This window comes from Rhinoraja longicauda, chromosome 13 (assembly GCF_053455715.1).
Source record: "Rhinoraja longicauda isolate Sanriku21f chromosome 13, sRhiLon1.1, whole genome shotgun sequence".
In the NCBI taxonomy this organism is placed as follows: domain Eukaryota; kingdom Metazoa; phylum Chordata; class Chondrichthyes; order Rajiformes; family Arhynchobatidae; genus Rhinoraja; species Rhinoraja longicauda.
The window spans coordinates 53,800,203-53,818,504 of NC_135965.1; the positions used below are offsets into that span (position 1 = coordinate 53,800,203).

The 18,302-nt window shown below is 42.5% G+C and overlaps 1 protein-coding gene across 1 annotated transcript; it reads left to right on the top strand.

Moving 5' to 3' along the window:
• Nucleotides 1-6,452: 6,452 nt before the first annotated feature.
• LOC144599334 (alpha-1,4-N-acetylglucosaminyltransferase-like) lies at nucleotides 6,453-16,827 on the top strand. Its single transcript, XM_078410128.1, has 2 exons — nucleotides 6,453-6,881; nucleotides 16,222-16,827. The coding sequence occupies exons 1-2, from the start codon at nucleotides 6,453-6,455 to the stop codon at nucleotides 16,825-16,827; spliced, it is 1,035 nt and encodes a 344-aa protein (XP_078266254.1).
• The last annotated feature ends 1,475 nt before the right edge of the window (nucleotides 16,828-18,302 follow it).

Sequence of the window (18,302 nt, forward strand, 5' to 3'; positions counted from 1 at the left end):
TCATACACTTCACTTCCAATTTCCATCCTGCTCTTAAATATACTTGGACTATCTCAGACATCTCCCTCCCGTTTCTGGACCTCACCATCTCCATCACAGGAGACAGACTAGTGACTGACATCCACTATAAACCCACTGACTTGTACAGCTAACTGGACTACACTTCTTCCCACCCGGTCTCCTGCAAAAAGTCTATCCTCTACTCCCAATTCCTCCGTCTACGCCGCATCTGCGCCCGGGATGAGGTGTTTCACACTAGGGCATCCGAGATGTCCTCAATCTTCAGGAAACGGGGCTTCCCCTCTTCCATTATAGATGACGCTCTCACTAGGGTCTCTTCTACATCCCGCAGCTCCGCTCTTCCTCCCCCTCCCCCCACTCGCAACAAGGACAGAATCCCCCTAGTTCTCACCTTCCACCCCACCAGCCAGCGGATCCAACAAATCATCCGCCAACATTTCCGTCACCTACAACGGGACCCCACCACTGGCCATATTTTCCCATTCCCTCCCCTCTCTGCGTTCCGCAGAGACCGTTCCCTCCGTAACTCTCTCGTCCACTCGTCCCTTCCTACCCAAACCGCCCCATCCCTGGGCACTTTCCCCTGCAACCGCACGAGATGCAACACCTGTTCCTTTACCTCCCCCCTCAACTCTATCCAAGGACCCAAACAGTCTTTCCAGATGAGACAGAGGTTCACCTGCACCTCCTCCAACCTCATCTATTGCATGTCCAGATGTCAACTTATTTACATCGGCGAAACCAAGCGCAGGCTCGGCGATCGCTTCGCTCAACACCTGCGCTCGGTCCGTGTTAGCCAAACTGGTCGAGCACTTCAACTCCCCCTCCCATTCCCAGTCTGACCTCTCAGCTAACATTTTAAGGCTTTTTCAATATACTAAACAAATACATTTTGAATTTGGAGATAAACCACAGAAATTGTTAGCACGTCAACTCCGTAAACTAGAAGATAAATCTACAATTCATAAAATTAGATCAGATAACGGAGATTTGCTTAAACTACCCAAGGGCATTAATCAGAGATTTTTGCAATTTTATCAGAAATTATATTCATCAAAAATAACAGATAGCTCTGCGCAGATGCAAAACTTTTTGCAGGAATGTAACCTCCCTGGTTTGAATGAGAGTGACAGAAACTTATTGGGCGCAGAAATAACTATGAAAGACGTTGAAGAGACCATTAAATCCATGAAAAATGGGAAGACCCCTGGCCCTGACGGCTTAAACAATGAATTTTATTTAAAAAATAGTGATTTGATCTCTTCACGTTTGCAAACTGTATATAGTTACGCCTTTAAACAACAGAGATTACCACAAACTCTGACTGAATCAACAATAATACTTATTCCTAAAAAAGATAAGGATTCTGAAGACCCTGGTTCATACAGAGCGATAGCTCTTTTAAATACTGATCAGAAGATATTAGCGAAAATCTTAGCTCATAGATTAAGTTTAGTTATAGATAAATTGATACACCCCGACCAATCAGGCTTTATATCTAAACGATATTCATTTTTCAATTTGAGACGCTTGTTCAATATAATATATTCAAATAGAATATTAAACGAAGATTTAGCAATCATTTCGCTAGATGCTGAAAAAGCATTTGATCAAGTAGAATGGCCCTATCTTTTCTCAGTGATGGAAAAATTTCAATTAGGTGAAAATTTTTGTTCATGGGTGAAATTTTTATATACATCCCCAACAGCTAGAATATTAACTAATCAAATGCTGTCATCCAAATTTCATTTATTTAGGGGTTGTAGACAAGGATGCCCACTATCCCCACTTCTATTTGCCCTCATTATAGAACCACTTGCTGAGAGTATTAGATCAAATCTAGACATTCACGGTTATAACACTAAACATACAACCAATAAAATTTCTTTATACGCGGTTTATGTATTAATATACATTACAAATCCTGAAATTAGCATTCCGAATTTATTAAATCTCATAACTCAATTTGGTTCATTTTCAGGTTATAGAATTAACTGGTACAAAAGTGAAATTATGCCAATAATGGAACAAATTCCGGCCATACTTCAACAATTTCCTTTTAAAATTGCCTATGAAAAGTTTAAATATCTTGGAATTTACGTGACTAGGAAATATACTTCTATATTTAAATTAAATTTTCCTCCTTTACTTACTAAATTACACAGAAATATCCAATTTTGGAAAACACTCCCTATATCATTAGTTGGTCGTAGTAATGCTATAAAGATGATCTTTCTTCCACATCTACTATACTTATTTCAAGCAATTCCGATCTATCTTCCAAAAAAGTTTTTTTTTTAAATCGATTCAATTATTACTAATTTTATTTGGGACTACAAGACTCATAGAATAAATAAAAGACATCTATGTAAGTCTAAAACTAATGGAGGAATTGCTTTACCTAACTTCTTATTTTATTATTGGGCGGTTAATATTAAAAATATAACCCTCTGGTTGGATGACACTGATCAACAACCGGATTGGTTAAAGATGGAGAAAGAGGATTGTTTACCATTTGACATTGGTGCGATCCTCTTAGCTCCAATAAATTTAAATAAAAAAACATATGGAGGTAATCCGATTATACATAGTGTTATCCGTACCTGGAAACAATTAAAACTTACTTTAAAACTGAGTAAATTATCCTCTTTCCTCCCTATTGCGAATAACCCTTCTTTTAAACCGTTTGTCTTAGATAGAGGATTTGCTCAATGGAAAAGTTATGGAATTAAAATGGTGGGAGATCTTTATCATAAGGGAACTTTTCTTTCTTTTCAGGATTTACAACAGAAGTACGGATTACATGTTAATAATTATTTTAGATATTTACAACTTAGAGATTATGTAAAATTACACATGCAAGAATATAAATTTAGAGGTCCAGAAACTCTTGATGTATGCCTGAATCGACATTATAATTCGTAAATTAATATCCTTTATTTATAATACTCTCCTAGATACTGACATTCCGTCATCAGAATTATATAGAAGAGCATGGGAGGATGAATTGAACCAACTCATAATGCAAGATATATGGGATGAAAGTTTACAACATATACACCAATGTTCATTAAATACTAGACATTCCTTAATACAATTTAAAATAATACATAGACTACATTATTCGAAGACGAAATTAAATAGGATTTTTCCTAGTATCTCTCCTATGTGTGATAAATGTCAATTTCAAGAAGCTAATTTAACTCATATTTCCGTAACTTGCATAAAAATGCAAAATTTCTGGTTGGATATTTTTTAAATAGTTTCTAAAGTTATCGAAAAGCAATTGGATATGGATCCAAAATTAATAATATTAGGATTATCAGAACATATTACAAACTTTACAACAAGTCAGGTACATTTTCTTGATTACAGTTTAACAACTGCGAAAAAATTAATACTTAAATTTTGGAAAAAACCAATAACCCCCACAATTAAAATGTGGATTACGGAAATGACAGACCTTGCATTTGGAAAAAATAAGATTTGCCTTAATTGACAAACCTGATTTATTTTTTAAAATATGGTCTCCATTTATTGAATTTTAAGAAAAGTAAATGGGTTTGACACAGGAATAAAATAAAAATTTAAAATTAAAAGTTGAAACTTGAGTTTAGGGTTGGATGTACAACTGTGGTTATTGTCTCCCGGATCTACCCCCTTTAATTTTTATAGTTATAACTCTTTTTTTATTCTCTCTTCCCAATAGTTTATAGTTTTTTTTTCTTTTTCATTCTTCTTTCTTTTTATTTTTTCTCTTTAAAAATTTAAAAATTGAAGCCATGTAAGAACTTTGTAACAAATTTGTCTTTTATTTCTATCTGTGCATATGCTTTTAAAAATTAAAATTAAAAAAAAATAATAATAAAGTTCATAAATTCTGGATGATCAGTCAGGTGCTGTTAATCCCCAACAGGGTTCCCAACATTGCTGTCAGCTGTTGTTGTCAGTAATGAATCTCTCCCCATATATTCATCAGGACCTATTTTGGTATTGATTCCACTGGCACACTCAGTCGTGGGAATGCAAAGGATCAGAGCATCGAGAAAAAGCTAATCTCCATTCTCTGAATTATGCACATGGTACCAAGACAAAAAAATAGCAAAACTGTTTTTCATGGAAAATCCAGGCTGAGATCACCCATGGTCCAAGTCTGAAGAAGGGTAGACATAAAATAGAGACATTACACTGTTTTCCAAATGGAATATTATTGGAGACAGAAGAGAACTCTAGACAGCTGGAGTTAATGATGGATTTTGAACAGATTAAGATGCTTAAGATAGTATTGTCAATGTGGGAGTGGCAAAGATCATTTTGGAGCATAGAGCTCTAGTCATACACTGTGGAAACGGCCCTTCGGCCCAACTTGCTCACAGCAACCAACATGTCCCATGTACACTAGTCCCACCATCCCAAACACAATTCCTCATGAAAGGAATAGATCGGGTAGTTGCACAGAGTCTTGCCCAGAGTAGGTGAATCGAGGACCAAAGGACATTCTGTAGATTTAAGATGAAGGGGAAATGGTATAATAGGAATATGAGGGGTAACTTTTTCACACAAAGGGTGGTGGGTGTATGGAACAAGCTGTCAGAGGAGGTAGGTGAGGCAATGATTATCCCAACGTTTATGGAGTTGGCCAAGTACATGGATAGGACAGGTTTGGTACAATATGGACCAAATGCAGGCAGGTGGGACTACTGTAGCTGGGACTTAATGGCTGGTGTGGTCAGGATGGGCTGAAGGGCCTGTTTCCACACTGTATCACTTTATAACTCTATGGCTCGATAAACCTCATCATCAAATGAAGGACAGTGTTTATGTTTTTGATGCCAGCTCTCAGACAATACCTCTCAGCACACTCCACACCATTGGGGAATGTCTAACCATTGTTGCCGATCTTGTATCTACAGTCAATCCTCCCTCCACTCCTCCAGCTTCAATATGCACAGCTTCTGTCCACCTACTGCCCAAAGTCCACAAACAGGACTACCTGGGTCAACTTATTGTTTTAGCCTCTCGTTGGATAACTAAATATAATTTCTAACTTAGCAACCCATCTACATTCATGTCTTGGTCATTTATAAGTAGATGTACCAGCACTGATCTCTGTGGAACTCCACTGATCACAGACCACCAGCCAGAATATCTACCTTCCACCACAACTCTCTGAAATCTATGAATTCCAAAACCCCAGTTCTGAATCCAGTAGCCCAAGTTACTGGGAATCTCGTACATCTTAATCTTCTGGATGAGCCAACCATGAGGGACCTTATCAAAAGCCTCACAAAAATCCATGTGTACACCATGTACACCTTCATCAATCTCCTTCAGCCGTTCCTCAAAAAATTCAATTGTTATTAACACACAACCGGTCATGTACTGGCTATCTCTAATTAACCCATTCTCTTCCAAACAGGAGTAACCCTGTCTCAAAAGAATTCTCTCATAGTTCTCCAACCATTGACACGAGGCTTACTGGCCAATAGTTCCCTTGTTTCTCACGACTTCCATTCTTAAACAAAGAAACAACATTGGCCACTCCCCAGTCCTCTGAGTCCTTGCCTGTGGCTGGAGAAGAACTGCAGCAGGATGATGTAATTCCAAGCACTGACCCAGGTTCTAAGTTTATCAGGTTTACCCATTAAACTCCTTGCATTGAAGTAATTACACTTCATCCCTTTATTATCCCATATTAATGAACCTCTCCCTGCCTGTCCTTTATTCAGACTAGCGTGTCGTTACATCCACTTTCCCATCAGCCCTTCCATTTGTTAACTGCTGCTCTGCTATTGGAATTGTCATCGCCATTTATTTATTTTCAATGCATAACTCAACTATTGTAATTTATGAAGGTATAACTGAGAGTGAACTTTCCACACATAATAAAAACTGAGTAAAAGAAACCAGAAAATTATGGAACCACTCATTTAACAAAATATCATAACCGATAGGAACAGAATTAGGCCATTCGGCCCATCAAGTCTACTCCGACATTCAATGTGATCTATATCTGTCTCTTCTCACCCCATTCTCCTGCCTTCTCTCCATAACCTCTGACACCTGTACTAATCAAGAATCTATCTATCAAAAAGAAAGATAAATAATATACTGAAGCATTCAAGTAGATTTTGGAGCCACAAAAGAAATCAGACTTCTAATTGCTTGGCAATTGTTTTTTTTCGAAATTTCCGACTTCACAGCATGCTCCAATCCAAAGCTATCAAACAATTTCAAGCCCCTCCCCCCTCTGCGAATGATACTTTTTAATTTCATCTCTAATCAAACTAATAATTACCATAAATGTGGAATCTCTGGTATTTGATTCTAATTGCTAAGGGAAATAATTGTTCCCATGGAAATGTTATTAATATTCAAAAGACCCAACAATATTTCACAGGAGCTTTTTCAGAAGACCCTCAGGCCACGTCATGATTTCCATGCATCATGGTTATTTCTTTATCATCACATTTGGAGTTTGTGTCCTGCTATATGCACGTTGGTATATGGAATCACAACGCAAGGATCGTAATGACATGATAAGAATGTCACACGTGGACGATGAAGCTACCATGGAGGATCCTCATCCACTCCTGAATCCTGGGATTATGTTTGTGGAAACGTCAGACAATGTGGAGTTGAAGCCATTGGTAGCTTGCTCAGTGGAGTCCACTGCTCGTCAAAACCCAGATAAACCAATCTATTTCTTCATGAAGAGGTTCAGTGGCAACTTGAGCCAGTATCCAGAGCCTAAGTACAGACTCATCCCGTTGCTCTCCTCAGTGAAGAATGTTGTCCTTCTACCTTTAAACGCTGCCGAAATGTTTGAAGATACTTCGTTGAAATTCTGGTATCAAAAGGTAACCAATAAGAAGAAAGTGTGATGTGTTACAGTTTGGGTCGTCAAACCAGAGTAGGACTTTCTCAGTAAAATTTAGGCCCCTGGGGAAGGCTGCAGAATAGAGGGAGCTAGGAGTACAAGTACATAATTCACAGAAAGTAACATCATATGTGGACAGGGTGGTGAAGAAGGCATTAGACATAAAGATAGACACAAAATGCTGGAGTAACTCGACGGGTCAGGCAGCATCTCTGGAGAAAAGGAACAGGTGCCATTTTGGGTCGAGACCCTTCTTCAGACTGAGAGTCGGGGAGAGAGTAACTAGAGGTATGAAAAGGTACAAAACAAATCTGAGGCAGCACCAATGACCAAACAAAAGTGCAGTCCCCAATGATCAATTTTTGGCTGTGGGGAGGTGGTAATGACGAGACATGCTGGCCCACATCAGTGAAATCATTAAGTATAGAAGTTAGGATGTTGATGATGGTGCAGTTGCACAAGAATTTGGTGAGGCCCCAACTGGAGTTTTGTGTTTTGTTTTGATCACCCAGGAAAGATTCCATTAAGTTTGATTGAGCGAAGAAAAGCTTTACCATGATATTAACCAGGAAGCAAGGACTAAATTATAGGAAGAGATTGGACAGGCCACGAATTTGTTCTTGAAGCTTACGAGTCTAATGTCGTTAGGGACATGCATCAGGTGAATGCACACAATAGGATCATGAGGCCTGGTTTTCTACAAAGTGAATGGTCTGTTTATGGAATGAGCTGGAGGAACTGCTTGAGGCAGCTACTATGACAGCACTTAAAAGACATTTGGATGATCGGAAGGGTGTGCATTAACTATTTTCTTCCTGGGAGTAAGTTGACTCAGTCTATCTGAAATTTGCGTCCAGGTCTGGTCTCCTTGAATGAGGAAGAATGTATGCACTAAGTGGAGTGCAGTAAAGTTGCACCAGGTTGATTCCTTGCATGGCAGGTTTGTTGTATAACAAGATTGAGCATCTTGTGCCAGTGCTCACCTAAGATTAGACAACACACAAGTTATCACCTTGAAATGTCCAAAATTTGTAAGGTGCTTGACAGGGTAAATACTGAGATGGTGTTTCCCTTGACTATGTGTCCATATTAAGGGGGTGACTATCTCCAAATAGGACTTTGGCTATTCAGGATAATTGAGGAGGAACTTTTCTCAGTCACAGGGTGGTGTGGTGAATCTTTGGGATTTTCTGCCAAATAAGTCAGTGAATGTTTAATGGTTGGACATCTATAAAGCATGAATTGATAGATTTTTAAATATTTGCTGCTGCAATATCCGATGTTTAAATTAGGTGTTAATGACCACAATGTTGTCTGGATTTTTAAGGAAGTTATGTTTTTGAGGAAGTTATCAGTTGTAGTGGTTTTGATTTATAAGGAGAGGCTGGATAGGCAGTATATTTCTTCATTTGTGTATAGGAGGCTGAGGAATGCCATTCCCTTAATAGCAATAATGTCCTTCTTCAAATTAGGAGTCCAAAATTGCACACAATACTCCAGGTGCAGTCTCACCAGGGCCCTGTATAACAGCAGTAGGACCTCCTTGCTCCTAAACTCAAATCCTCTTGCAATGAAGGCTAACGTGCCATTAGCTTTCGTCACTGCCTGCTTACTTTCAGTGACTGTTGTATAAACAAACCCTCGTCTCGTTGCACCTCCCCTTTTCCTAGTTCCGTTAGCCCTAAGAGCTATATCTAATTCTCTCTTGAAAACATTAGACGGGCATCAGACATGAGAAGTGGCAAGAATAGACCATTCAGCCCCTCCTCCTCACCAGGATCATGCCTGACAATTTACTCCAGTCATACTTTACTGCAGAAAGATGAGGACCCAAAGATGTATCAATCTATCACACAAAGGAGTGTAATAAGTTGATGAGATGGAACCTCATTGTTAGTGCGAAATAATGCAGCTGTTAAGTGGCAGTGGAACTAATTTGTCTGTGCAATTGGTGCAGATATTGTCAAATCTGAGTAATATTGTATATTCTGATGTACTGGGACATGCCCAGCAACGCAGTCTATACAGATAAAGGAAAAATGTGTCAGAAGGAACTGCAGGTGCTGGTTTAAACCAAAGATAGACACAAAAAGAGGAAGAAACTTGGACTTTATTGCCTTCCAACTCAGTGAGGGATGTGGGGAATTCACTATGGTGGATATTTTATGTTAACTTCTATGTAGCTGTGTATCTAGTTGCTTTTTTTTTGTATGGCGGTACGGTAATTCATGTTTCACTGTAGTTTAATTGATGCAGGCGACAATAAACTGACCTTTGAACCTTTGAACCTTTGAAAAGCTGGAGTAACAAAAGTTGTGCATGGTCGGCTGGTCCAGCAGTCTGAAGAAGGGTCTCAACCCGTAACATCACCCATTCCTTCCTTCCAGAGATGCTGCCTGTCCTGCTGAGTTATTCCAGATTTTGTGTCTATCTTCAAATAAAAGAAAAAGGAAGATAGGGATGGTAGGCAACAATGGCCAGTCCTGGTTACTACAGTCCAATGAGTATTACATCAGAGGTAAACTAGGTATTGGAAAGAAAATAAATGAACATAATTTATAATTTCGAAAGTTAGGGATTGATTGGATGTAAGCAGCATGGCTATGTGAAAAATTCTTGCACTAATTTGACAGGATTTTAGTAAGGCTTTGACAAAGTTGTGCATGGTCGGCTGGTCCAAAAGTTTTAAACCATGGGATCTAGGCAAGCTGGCTAATTGGATCCAAAATTGGCTTAGTAATGGAAAACAGAATGTGGCCCATGGTGCACTATAAGAATCACTGCTGCATTATTTAATGTTTATAATATATATTAATGACCACTATGTTAGCTGGATTGGAGTATTTTAGTCAAAACAGTAACTGCAAAGGCAGCAAAAAAGATTTTTGAAGAAGTTACCAGTTCTAGAAGTTTTGAATTCAAAGGAGAGGCTGAATAGGCTGTATCTTTCTTCCCTTGTGCATTGGAGGCCAAGGAGAGACTTTATAGAGGTTTATTGAATCTCAAGAGACAAAGATAAGTTGATTAGCCAGGAAAGGGCGGTCTAAAACAATCGGCACAGGTTTTAGCTGAGAGGGGAAAGGTTTAAAAGGGACCCTAGGGGCAAACTATTCATACAGGGGGTGATGAATCTCTGGAGTTACCTGCCAGAGGAAATGGTACTGGGTAAGAATAATGTGGATGGATATACGTCCAGCCACAAGCAAGTAGAACAAGTTTGGTTATATACTGTGGTCGTCATGTATGTTGGGCCAAACGACCTCTTCTCATGCTGCGTAGCTCTGTCCAGGTAAACAGAGATTGAATATGCTGAGTTACATTTCCCTGAAGAAGGCCCCAAGGGGTGATGGAATTATACAAATTATGAGGTGGATTAAATGGGATTGATTTTCACCCTGAGACTAGTTGCTATCTGGAATGTAAGCATGATGGAGGCAGGTTCTTTCACAATATTTACAAAGCATCTTGGTAAGCACATGAATCACCACGGACCTTGTAGATAAATGGGGCAAGTATCAATGAGTGCAGTGATCAGGTACATGTAACAGACCGAATAAATTGCTTTGACCTTTATAACGGGATGACTCTTTTTTCATGAACAAAGATATAGAGAGTAGAAAGTTGTTTCTCAAGGAGTGGACCTGCCAGATTAACATGAATTAAAGGATAGGTAGTGGGTTTATGATGTGCTTTATGTTGTACTTCGTGATCCGGTACCTGTTGTACCTTTAGTGACTCTGGAAGGACCACAAGTACACGTGTATAAAAGGTTACATTGCTGGAGCTCAATTCCAGGCTGTTTATTCCGTGGCCACCTGCATCCAGTGTGACCGCCTAATCACACCAATCACTTATATACACAGGCATACAAAGTAGTCCTTGGATACACAAAGTAGTCCCAGCAATATCACAACATCCCCCTTGTCTTATATATTACAACATCCCCCTTGTCTTATATAAAATTGTTTTCTTTACCATTCGAGGGCTAAAATATATTTAACAAACAAAACCAAAACACCATTGCTTTTTGCAAACAAAACCAATAGCACAACTAAACACAATTAAACACAATTGCTTTTTTCGCCATCATGGTGGTCATTCCTCTGCAGAATTTCACCCATCGCCGGGTGGTCACTCATCTCTGGGTGGTCACTCATCTCTGGGTGGTCACTCATCTCCGTGTGGTCACTCACTCCGTGTGGTCACTCATTCCGTGTGGTCACTCACTCCGTGTGGGCACTCACTCCGTGTGGTCACTCCACAGATATATACATTCATACAAAAGCATCAAATATAATACATTAAGCTTTCAGTACACAGATCACTACACAGGTCATTAAACACAAAATATTCATTTTGTTCCATATCTTCCCCTCAAGAAGACGTGCTGTGTAGATCAAACGTAGTGTAGGCTCTAGATGCTCCACCACCATGATTTGCCTGCCACTGCTGGCCTCCCACTGCTGGGCTGGCACTGCTGGGCTCCCACTGCTGGGTTCCCACTGCTGGCCTCCCACTGCTGGGCTGGCACTGCTGGGCTCCCACTGCTGGGTTCCCACTGCTGGGCTGGCACTGCTGGGCTCCCACTGCTGGGTTGGCACTGCTGGGCTCCCACTGCTGGGCTCCCACTGCTGGGTTGGCACTGCTGGGCTCCCACTGCTGGGCTGCACTGCTGGGCTCCTACTGCTGGGCTGGCACTGCTGGGCTCCCACTGCTGGGTTGGCACTGCTGGGCTCCCACTGCTGGGCTCCCACTGCTGGGCTGGCACTGCTGGGCTCTCACTGCTGGGCTGGCACTGCTGGGCTCCCACTGCTGGGCTGGCACTGCTGGGCTCCCACTGCTGGGCTGGCACTGCTGGCCTCCCACTGCTGGAATCGTGGTGCGATCGCGCCTCCGCTGCAGTGCGCGCTGGCCCCGCCCACAGGTACTCCCCGGCAGCTGCCGTTCAACTTTTCGAACGCGCTGCCGCTGCGAGCTGGCCCCGCCCACAGGTGCTCCCCGGCCACGCCCACAGGTGCTCCCGGCAGCTGCCTCGGGCCCAGGGCCGTCCCGACTCTACGGTCGACGCGCCTGGGTTAGTATGTAGTGCCTCGGCCTTACCTGCCGCCTCACCTCCGCGGGTGGTCGGTCCCTCCTGTCGCCGACCCCCTCCGGTCGCCGCACACCTCCGTGGGTGTCGGTCTCCTCCAGGGCTCTCCCGGTCGCCGCACACCTCCGTGGGTGTCAGCCTCCCCCGGTCGCCGCACACCTCCGTGGGTGTCGGTCTTACCGGTCGCCGCATACCTCCGTGGGTGTCGGTCTTCCCCGGTCACCGCACACCTCCGTGGGTGTCGGGTCTCCCGGCCTCCCCCGGTCGCCGCACACCTCCGTGGGTGTCGGGTCTCCCGGTCGCCGCACACCTCCGTGGGTGTCGGTCTTCCCCGGTCACCGTACACCTCCGTGGGTGTCGGGCCTCCCGGTCGCCTCCGGTCTCTCCCCCACGAAGCAGTCGCAGGCTCCTAATCTCGGGCCTGCACAGGTGCTGGGGCGCGATGTGGGCCTTCACACACCGCCCTCAGCAGCTTGCAGCATCACGTCGGCAGCTCGCCGCTGACTACTGAGCAGGTAAGTATACCTACATATATTGGCCCCTTACCGAGCGGGAAACTTTTTTCGTTCTTCAGGGCTCTATCTTATTTTCCTGTTAACCTTTTTGCTGGGTTCCTTTTTGTTAACCTTCTTTTTTTCTTTTTTTTCTTACGCACTTGTTAACTTTTTTTCTTGTTTTTTTTGTTGTTTTCCTTTTCTAGGCTAAACACCCAAACCGCTGCCACCATGTTGTCCTTCGTGGTCCGGTACCTGTTGTACCTTTGTTGTGACTCTGGACGGACCACGAGTGCACATGTTTAAGATGTTATCATGGTGCAGCTTGTACTCCAGGCTGTTTATTCCAAGGCCGCCTGGATCCAGAGTGACCGCCTAATCACACCAATCACTTATATACACAGGCATACAAAGTAATCCTTGGATACACAAAGTAGTCCCAGCAATATCACAACATCCCCCTTGTCTTATTTATTACAACACTTTATTGGAGCAGCAGTGTTTTGTAATGTGGGATTGTGTGGAACAGTCAATTCACATGCTCCCTTTGAGAACGGATTGTAGTGTCTTTATGTAGGAAGGAACTGCAGATGCTGGATTAAACTGAAGATAGACACCAAATCCTGGAGTAACTCAGCAGGACAGACTGCATCTCTGGAGAGAAGGAATGGGTGACGTTTCATTCAAGACTCTGATCAGACTGGTGTCTTTGTGCCTTGACTACAGTCACTGGAAGGTGTCCTCCATGGTGAATGAGCTGTGGCTTCAGGAAATAGACAATAGACAATAGACAATAGACAATAGGTGCAGGAGTAGGCCATTCAGCCCTTCGAGCCAGCACCGCCATTCAATGCGATCATGGCTGATCACTCTCAATCAGTACCCCGTTCCTGCCTTCTCCCCATACCCCTCACTCCGCTATCCTTAAGAGCTCTATCCAGCTCTCTCTTGAAAGTATCCAACGAACTGGCCTCCACTGCCTTCTGAGGCAGAGAATTCCACACCTTCACCACTCTCTGACTGAAAAAGTTCTTCCTCATCTCCGTTCTAAATAGCCTACCCCTTATTCTTAAACTGTGGCCCCTTGTTCTGGACTCCCCCAACATTGGGAACATGTTTCCTGCGTCTAATGTGTCCAATCCCCTAATTATCTTATATGTTTCAATAAGATCCCCCCTCATCCTTCTAAATTCCAGTGTATACAAGCCCAATCGCTCCAGCCTTTCAACATACGACAGTCCCGCCATTCCGGGAATTAACCTAGTGAACCTACGCTGCACGCCCTCCATAGCAAGAATATCCTTCCTCAAATTTGGAGACCAAAACTGCACACAGTACTCTAGGTACGGTCTCACCAGGGCCCGGTACAACTGTAGAAGGACCTCTTTGCTCCTATACTCAACTCCTCTTGTTATGAAGGCCAACATTCCATTGGCTTTCTTCACTGCCTGCTGTACCTGCATGCTTCCTTTCATTGACTGATGCACTAGGACACCCAGATCTCGTTGAACTCCCCCTCCTCCTAACTTGACACCATTCAGATAATAATCTGCCTTTCTATTCTTACATCCAAAGTGAATAACCTCACACTTATCTACATTAAACTGCATCTGCCATGTATCCGCCCACTCACACAACCTGTCCAAGTCACCCTGCAGCCTTATTGCATCTTCCTCACAATTCACACTTTTCCCCAGCTTAGTATCATCTGCAAATTTGCTAATGGTACTTTTAATCCCTTCATCTAAGTCATTAATGTATATCGTAAATAGCTGGGGTCCCAGCACCGAACCTTGCGGTACCCCACTGGTCACTGCCTGCCATTCCGAAAGGGACCCATTTATCCCCACTCTTTGCTTTCTGTCTGTCAACCAATTTTCTATCCATGTCAGTACCCTACCCCCAATACCATGTGCCCTAATTTTACCCACTAATCTCCTATGTGGGACCTTGTCGAAGGCTTTCTGAAAGTCGAGGTATACCACATCCACTGACTCTCCCCTGTCAATTTTCCTAGTTACATCCTCAAAAAATTCCAGTAGATTTGTCAAGCATGATTTCCCCTTCATAAATCCATGCTGACTCGGAATAATCCTGTTACTGCTATCCAAATGCTCAGCAATTTCGTCTTTTATAATTGACTCCAGCATCTTCCCCACCACTGATGTCAGACTAACTGGTCTAAAATTACCCGTTTTCTCTCTCCCTCCTTTCTTAAAAAGTGGGATAACATTTGCTATCCTCCAATCCACAGGAACTGATCCTGAATCTATAGAACATTGAAAAATGATCTCCAATGCTTCCACTATTTCTAGAGCCACCTCCTTAAGTACCCTGGGATGCAGACCATCAAGCCCTAGAGATTTATCAGCCTTCAGTCCCATCAGTCTACCCAAAACCATTTCCTGCCTAATGTGGATTTCCTTCAGTTCCTCCATCACCCTAGGTTCTCCGGCCCCTAGAACATTTGGGAGATTGTGTGTATCTTCCTCAGTGAAGACAGATCCAAAGTAACGGTTTAACTCGTCTGCCATTTCTTTGTTCCCCATAATAAATTCCCCTGCTTCTGTCTTCAAGGGACCCACATTTGCCTTGACTATTTTTTCCTCTTCACGTACCTAAAAAAACTTTTGCTATCCTCCTTTATATTATTGGCTAGTTTACCCTCGTACCTCATCTTTTCTCCCCGTATTGCCTTTTTAGTTAACTTTTGTTGCTCTTTAAAAGAGTCCCAATCCTCTGTCTTCCCACTCTTCTTTGCTATGTTATACTTCCTCTCCTTAATTTTTATGCTGTCCCTGACTTCCCTTGTCAGCCACAGGTGTCTCTTACTCCCCTTAGAGTCTTTCCACCTCTTTGGAATAAATTGATCCTGCAACCTCTGCATTATTCCCAGGAATACCTGCCATTGCTGTTCTACCGTCTTCCCTGCTAGGGCCTCCTTCCAGTCAATTTTGGCCAGCTCCTGCCTCATGCCTCAGTAATCCCCTTTGCTATACTGTAATACTGACACTTCCGATTTTCCCTTCTGCCTTTCCATTTGCAGAGTAAAACTTATCATGTTGTGATCACTGCCTCCTAATGGCTCTTTTACCTCTAGTCCCCTTATCAGATCAGGATCATTACACAACACTAAATCCAGAATTGCCTTGTCCCTGGTAGGCTCCAGTACAAGCTGTTCTAAGAATCCATCTCGAAGGCACTCTACAAACTCTCTTTCCTGGGGTCCATTTCCAACCTGATTTTCCCAGTCTACCTGCATGTTGAAATCTCCCATAACCACCTTAGCATTACATTTTTGACACGCCAATTTTATCTCCTGATTCAACTTGCACCCTATGTCGAGGCTACTGTTTGGGGGCCTATAGATAACTCCCATTAGGGTCTTTTTACCCTTACAATTTCTCATTTCTATCCATACTGATTCAACATCTCCTGATTCTATGTCACCCCTTGCAAGGGAATGAATATCATTCCTTACCATCAGAGCAACCCCACCCCCTCTGCCCACCTGTCTGTCTTTTCTATACGTTGTGTACCCCTGAACATTCAGTTGCCAGCCCTGGTCCTCTTGTAGCCATGTCTCAGTGATCCCTACAACATCATACTTGCCCATGACTAACTGAGCCTCAAGCTCATCCACTTTATTTTTTATACTACGCGCACAAAGACTGGGAAAGAGGATGATTAGAAAGACTTGAAATTAAGATAATGTTTCTTTCTCCATTTTATCACAGGTGGATCCAAAAAAGGAGAAGTATTGGCTCCATGTGTTTGCTGACGGCTGCAGATTAGCAGTGCTGTGGAAGTACGGGGGCATCTACCTGGACACTGACATTATATCAATGAAGCCGTTGCCCTTTGGCAAATTTACATGTCCACAGAGCTCAGATATGATCAATAACGGGGCAATGGGTTTCCATCACAGGCACCATCCTTTTCTATGGAATTGCATGAATGATTTTGTGGCCAATTACATTGGACATATTTGGGGTCAGCAAGGTCCTCAACTGATTACCCGTGTGCTGAAGAGTTGTTGTCAGGAGGAATACCTAGGTCCCTTCATTGGCAAAGAATGCAATGGCATCTCTGTATGGATTATAAATCGATTCTACCCCATCACATATCCATCTTGGAGGAAGTACTTTTCTCCCATGGAAAATAAAAACATGGAACAGACCTTTTCAGCCACATATGGCGCACATGTTTGGAATTCTATGAATTCCAATAACGCAAAGAAAATAGTTGCTGGAAGTGGATCATTAATTGAACGTTTATTCCAGTTATATTGTCCAACTACATACAGATATTTAATTCAATTCAATAACAGTTCAATGATTTAGGCCTTGATATTGAGGAATGTGTGGTAGAATTAAATTCACGGGTGTTCTAAAGTCATAGTATGAAGTGTGCATAAAACAATGAAACATTAAATGTTAAACTTATCTGACAGCTTCCTCTGATCTGGATACACTACAATTCCCTTGTGTAATTTGAATTAGAATCAAACACCAATTTCTGACCCCCACCCCGGTTTGTGTGATGTATCTCTGCACCTAGGGACGTTGGCATTGAACCTGCAGCAGCTGTTGTAGGCACCTCACTGTAGAGTAGGGTCTCAACCCGAAATGTCACCTCTCAACGTGGTTAGGACACACACAGTGATAAAGCATGTGTGATGGTGCCAATCCTCAATCACTGATCTTTGTAACCCTGTCACAGCAAACTGGTGCAGTTGTGGGACTGTATAATTAGGCCAATCTATTCTATTTGTTCCTGAGCTTTAGTTGATAGAGACAGGGCCACGATAACTGTGTTGAGCAGGTGCTGGCAATTCTCATGTTAAAACTGCTGAGTACTTCCTCAATTCCACTGTAATTTTGGTCTGTAACCTCAATGCATTTCTATCTGGTAAAGGCAATTTTCACGATCAATTTAAAAATATAAACTGAATGATTTTCAGAGAAATTTGATGTTTTGCTTCATTTGTTTCCCTTATTAATACGTGATTAAAACTAGTTGTGTGCTTGATGGGAAGGGGGAAAGTTTTGACTTTACAAGGTATAGATGGTTTACAATGATAATACATCAGGGAAGGTGCTATATGCAAATACAAGATGTAATTGCCTTGTAGTGTATGTCCGTATAACTTTAAAGATAAGAAGTCATATAGATGATGGTAATAAAGCCTGGCATGTTGTGTCTAGATCCTTTATCTGCGCAATATGTATAAGGAAGTACAGAATCTGTTGAGGGCACGCAACAATGCCTTTAAATCTGGTGGCACTTCAGCATACTGTGTTGCCAGATCAAACCTGAACAAAGGTATATAATGGGCCAAAGATACCCACAGGCAACGGGTGAAAGACCACTTCAATACCATGGACACCAGAAGCATGTGGCAGGGTGTCAGGGACATCACTGGCTACAAGAGCAGCCCTGCCTGCCCCACAGCGGTATCACACTAACCAACGAGCTAAAAACCTTATTTGCCCCTTTCCAAGGCGGAGGCAGAGGGACAGGCCTTGCAACTGAAGCGGAGGGACAGGTCTTGCAACTGAGCACACAGGAAGTACAACCGCTCTGCAAAGGGTCAACCCACGCAAGGCTGCAGGCCCGGATGGATTTCAAGGAAGGGTACTTAGGGACTGTGCTGAACAGTTGGCTGAGGTATTTAACCTGTCGTTATCTCTGGCTACGGTCCGCAAGTGCCTGAAGTCGGCTACCATAGTGCCGACACTTTTAAAAGCAAAGATCACCAACCTGAACGACTACCATCTGGTTGCCCTAATTTCTATAGTCATGAAGTGCTTTGAGA

Coding starts and splice junctions, on each gene's coding strand:
- LOC144599334 (XM_078410128.1), top strand. CDS start 6,453: ATGATTTCCATGCATCATGGTTATTTCTTTATCATCACATTTGGAGTT. Junction 6,882..16,221: donor TGAAATTCTGGTATCAAAAG/GTAACCAATAAG, acceptor ATTTTATCACAG/GTGGATCCAAAAAAGGAGAA.